At 43.9% G+C, this 5,539-nt stretch overlaps 1 protein-coding gene across 1 annotated transcript; it reads left to right on the plus strand.

Annotated features, from left to right (window-relative positions):
* The first annotated feature begins 2,073 nt into the window (after positions 1–2,073).
* LOC147463371 (uncharacterized) lies at positions 2,074–4,193 on the plus strand. The gene has a single exon (XM_086488456.1). The coding sequence runs from the start codon at positions 2,444–2,446 to the stop codon at positions 3,878–3,880; it is 1,437 nt and encodes a 478-aa protein (XP_086344582.1). The 5' UTR covers positions 2,074–2,443; the 3' UTR covers positions 3,881–4,193.
* The last annotated feature ends 1,346 nt before the right edge of the window (positions 4,194–5,539 follow it).

Genomic DNA, 5,539 nt, shown 5'->3' on the forward strand with positions numbered 1-5,539 from the left:
TTGAACACTTCAAGCACCTTACTCATTTAAGTATGACAAGCACCTCAAGCTTGGGCAAGGTTCCCAGAAACACCTTAAACACCTTAGTCAGCAAGCACGACAAGCACCTGAAGCTTGGATAGGGTTCCCACCTCAAGGTCCACCCCAATTTGCTTAAGGTCCTAGGTCTAAGGACTTTTAACACTAACCTTTGGAGGTCTTTAATGAAGCTAACCCTAAGGTCTTCTAAGCTCCATTATATGCACATGTCTATATTCTGCCTCTCGTTCCCATTCATCTATCCCATATTAAATTATCATTTCAATATGAGAAAGTCTTTTTGGAATAGGTAGATATTAAATTTTATGACATAATACAATCTATAAAATTGACAGATCTGCATACCTGGCACATCCACAAGCACATAATCGAAGCTATACACCAACAGAGAGAGACAGAGAGTGAGATCAAGTGAGGGAGCGCAAGCAGATGCACCTTCTAGAGCGGAGTGCAACACCGCCACGACGAGAGAGGAGAGGTGAGAGAGGAGAGAAGAATAGACACAAGCACTGGGTGCAATCTTCCCCCGTGCAAAAGTGAGCATTTTCTATTGCACGTATTTATTTATAGATTTCTTGAATGCTCAAAATGAGTACAAACTGGTCGGTAGGACATAAATGGCCTTAGCTCGTAATGAGCACTTGAGTAGTAAATATACATAAAATGTACTAGATCAATGCCTACTACACAACCTTAGTCTACAAGGTACACATAGTACAAATCCTAAATTTCCTTATCCATAACATATCTAGGCACCTTATATAGCAAATAGGAGGGAGAGAGAGAGAGAGAGAGAGAGAGAGAGAGAGAGAGAGAGAGAGGGTTGCCAATTAGTTGTCAATCCCACCCCGGTCCCCCACGTGAACTGGCTCCAAGGCACACACTAATCTATGCTAGTCAATAACTCTTGCCTTCATCTGCATCTATCACACCAAGCGTTGTGACATGATGCTTTTGAGTTGAGTTAGAGTTTCAACTTTTAGTGTGCTAGATACGTCCGAGGGCCTACCCAAGCTTGATTTTTGAGGTGCAAACACCTTCTACAGATCAGGTTTTCACCACTCTATGTGATTGGATATGTGGCTACCCCCTCAATCTCTTCTCCCTGGCAGCTTGTACATCATGTGCCACCTAAGCGATGATCGTCATGTGTGACACAGGCCTTATAGGGAAGGCCAGACTCGTCACTAATTGACACCTCCCTAGGGAGGTGGGATCAATGGTGCACATTAGGTGTCGCGAGGTGGCACTCCGGGCTGCCGATCGCTGTTTGAACTAGGAGTGAACTAAGAGTGAACTTAGGAGATATGTGCACCACACTGAATTTGGTGTGAACTCGACGTGAACAAAGTGTGAGCTTGGGAGGGTTTGCATACCACACCAAATTTGGTGTGAACTCAATGTGAACTCGGTGTGAACTAGATGTAAACTTGTCCGCGACTCCGTGATCTATAAACTTACCACACACATAGTTTTCAATGAATGCGCGATAGCCTAGTGGTTAGAGTCAATTCCATGGGAGAGAGAATACTGGTTTCAAGCCCTGGATTCGAAAAAGTGAGAATCTTTTGCATTCCCTAAGCAATCCAACTATCATAATCAACCGGTGATCGTGAGCCATTGATCCCACCTCCCAAAAGGAGGTGTCAATTAGTAACGAGGGAAGGCCACCCACAGGACTAAGTAACACGAGGTCTTTAATGACCCTCGAGCGGTGGGATCAACGGATGGTGTTGAAGGGGGGGAATCTCGAGGGTGACGGATGGTAGACAAAAGGCCAACATCGGGTGCACGGAATGGGTTTCGAACCCAGGCGGTCACGTTGAGAGGCTGGTGTCCTAACTACGAGCACGCGTGCATTTAGGCAAAACAAAAATATATAAAATCAAAAAAAATGTTATAAAATAAATTAGAACCAAAAAAGTAAACTCGAACACATCGAATAACTGAGTGTCTTTTTGATATTTGTGTCTCACTTCTCGTACATCAATCCCACTGTTCCCACAATGCCGTGTTATTTACTCCCGAGGGAAGGCCACCTTGGCAGCGCCAAAATGGATCGCAAGGGCATAACGGCATCAGCATGCGCGCGCAATACAAACTTGATTGAGCAGACGTCGTTTGGAAGGGAGAATGCAAATGACTGCATGCCCCTCGCTTTTCTCTCTTTTCGACAGTGTCTCTTGGATGCTCCCTTCCTCCAAGCAGCGCCCCTGCTTCGACCTTCTGGGTTCTCTTCCTCATTTCTCGCCTGAGTACCCTTAAGGTCCTCCGAAGGAGGATGCTGTTCCTCCCCTCCGGCCATGGCAGACCTGCAGGTATTTCCTCCTTAACTCCCCCGCCCTGCTGTTAAGCAATCTATTCGGTTGGTGGTTCTTCCTCTCTTCCTGCATGATTAGGGCAAATGTATACCTCGAGAGACAGAACAGGATTAGGGCTCCATCACAGTAGTACTCCTTGTTGTTTCTCCTCTCCCACCAGATGCTATAGTGCATGCCGGAGCCCTAGCCCTTCACTATGCAGAACAACTTGCAATCATTTATGTGATTGCCCGGTCTCTACTCCCCATTGTGTGCGGAAAACTGTCCGTTTCGATCACCGAAATCCTCGTCTTGGACGGAGCAGGTCTGTGAACAGAGGCCGATACAATGGTGGATACACGGACAGCAGTTCTGTTTACAGGGCAACCAGCCCTACTCTATTCTCACGCCCAAAGTCGGTTTTGGACGACTCCAAGATGATGGAGTATGCGAATCTGAATGTGCTGTTGCGCCGCCTTTCCATTCTGCAACTTGAAATGAAAGGGCTCCTGAATGGCAAGTCCCTGAGAGAGAGGGTGCAGATGATGGGGCAAAAGCTGGATGATGATATTCATTTGTCGAGTTTGAAGGCGACGACACCATGCAAGGATGTATGGCCGATGGAGAGCAGCAAGCTGCCGGCAAATTGTGCGCATCACATGGTGGCACATGGGCAAACATGTGCGCATCCTCATGTACAGCATGTGTCAACACTCCCAGTCGAAACACACAAATGGCTGCAGGCTCCACCCTTCCGCAAGAAAGAGAAACAGGAACCATCGTTTTACTGTAGAAAGCATGATGCCTCTCGTCCCCGCAGGTTTTTAGAAGAACCGCAGCAGCATTTGAATATGGAGGAGTTGATCAAGAGCAAAGCGACGGACCCATGCGATGCACTAGTAGCTGATTTGGATTGGAAGGAGAAGAAACAAATGGTTCAGCTCTGGCGCGATTACAATTGCGACTTGCATTTGAGAAGGATCATAGATGGGTCTCGGAAAGAAGCCGCATGCAGAATATTGGAGAGGGTTGTGCATGCGCAGTTGACTTATTACATGCTGCAGTACATAGGAGCAGTAGCAAAGGGGCTGATGGGGGATGAAAAGACGCATTATTTGAGCTTTTTCAAGCGGGAAGGCCCTTTTAAGAACAAGCCTTTGAATGAGGGGACCTATTGTGAGCTGCTTAGCTTTGTGGATAAGGAGGCAAACCCTGCTAAAGATGTCACCAAAGCTTTGGAAGTTTCAGAGGAAGGCTTGGAGGAAGAAGGTGGCCGAGGGGGCTACGATCCGAATGCAATTGGAGATATAAGGGCCCAAATGAGGGTGCTTGTGTCTGTTGTTGCAAATTCTTCCTCACCATGCCCAAATTCAGTGCCTGTTGCCCAAGTGGATGATGATGATACGCTCTTCACAAGAGCGTTCCTATATGACCTTATGAAGGCAGTTGATCAAGGCAAGCTGGGTGCTTTGCAACATGCTCATGGACTCATCAAGCTAGCTTGTTTCTTGGCTCTCAAGCGTGTGGAATCGTCGACTTAACAGAAGGAGAGCTTTGTATCTCTGAGTCTCTCTTTATCTGATCGGGAAAAGCTTGATTTGTTATGTTGCAGCAATTGGGTCTTTTGCCACTCTTCAATCACAGGTTGCCTGGCTAGTGGCTATGTGAGTCATCAATCATAGCTAAAATCTATTGCTCCAAGTAAGGGATGCTTAGTATCTACAGAGCATGCATTCGATTCTGCTTCAGAATCAAGGTCGAAGCTTTGCCTTGGTGGTGTGCCTGAATGCGAGACTTGTAATGATTCAACCCCGCCTTTGCGACCGCATATTTAATGAAGTTGTGCATGCTATTGCTTAATCTTTGGAGGTAACTCTCTCTCTCTCTCTCTCTCTCTCTCTCTCTCTCTCTCTCTCTCCCCCTCCAGATTTTTTGTGCATTTTTGACTTGTCGTAGTCCTCGGGGTGTGCACCTCAAAAAAATTAGTGTAACGTGCCTTAAAAAGGAGGGGTATTATAAGTTATAAAATTTACTTTACTTACAGAAGGGGTTTTTTAATTGAAAATCAGGAAAACCTTGTAAGTTTTGAGAAGAAAGGGGTCATTTTATTGCCATGAATTAATGCTAAGAATTAATTGTTGCGCTATGAATTAATGCTACCATTTGTAATTCCCAAAGCTCTCTTAAGGAGACCAGAGAACTGATTGTTCAGCCTAGTCCAATAAGTGGGTTATAGAACTTGCTCTTGAACGTTGATCGAGTAGAATTTAACAGGTTGGGGGTTGTGCAATTTATCTCAATAGGCAATATGCTGAAAAATGTAGTTGAGCAAGGGGGGGGGAAATGTTGCAGTTGAGAACCATATTATGAAAGAAATTTCTACAAAGGCTTGATGCTTAAGTTAGTGCTAAAACTTTTTGAGGGGATAGTCCAAGAGCCTGAGCTCTGCCTCAAGTATTGCTCCGTAGAGTTTGTCCATGGTGTTGCTCATCATGATGGTCTGTAATTCCTTGGGTCCAGGGTGTCACCAGACTTGTTGATAGTTGAGAAACTCTACATCAGCCTTAGCCTTCGCCTTTGCAGGGCACAAATTGGTTAAGAAATATCCAGGTCATAGGAGGTCAATATTAGGTCATAGGAGGTATCCATATTGACCTGAAGATTGATTTCTATCAATGCAATACATTATTTGTACTGGTGTAAGCATTTAACACTAAGTCTTGCACCCTAACAAGACGCTGAAATGTCTTTTTATGGGTTTGCCAAAAAATTCATGACTCTTTTTTTTTTTTTTTTGAAATTTTGCTTAAGTTTCCTCCTTATATCATGTTCTATGATTTAAAACCTTAAGCTAGGAAATTATTCTCACCCTAAAAATTCCTTTTCTAGTATGTGTACATCATGCATACAATCACGGTAGTTGTTAACAATGATATGAAAGCACTTAATTAGGCATTCTACTTATGTAAAATAAATCGACTTTAGGATGTTTGAAAATTCTTTTTTATATTTTAAGTGTGTACCTATAAAGTCGTTAATCTTTTTTTATGACTTTTCTTCAGTAACGTTTATTGTAGTAAATTATCGAAATTCATTAACACGCTTTATAATGAAGAGATATGTTCTTGTAACAAACAAAACTTTTGTCTTGAGGTATCTTACTAACATTCCTAAACTATGTTTTTTTTGGCCATCCTATG

This window comes from Adiantum capillus-veneris, chromosome 2 (genome assembly GCF_014529385.1).
Source record: "Adiantum capillus-veneris isolate H3 chromosome 2, ASM1452938v2, whole genome shotgun sequence".
Taxonomy (NCBI): Eukaryota; Viridiplantae; Streptophyta; class Polypodiopsida; order Polypodiales; family Pteridaceae; genus Adiantum; species Adiantum capillus-veneris.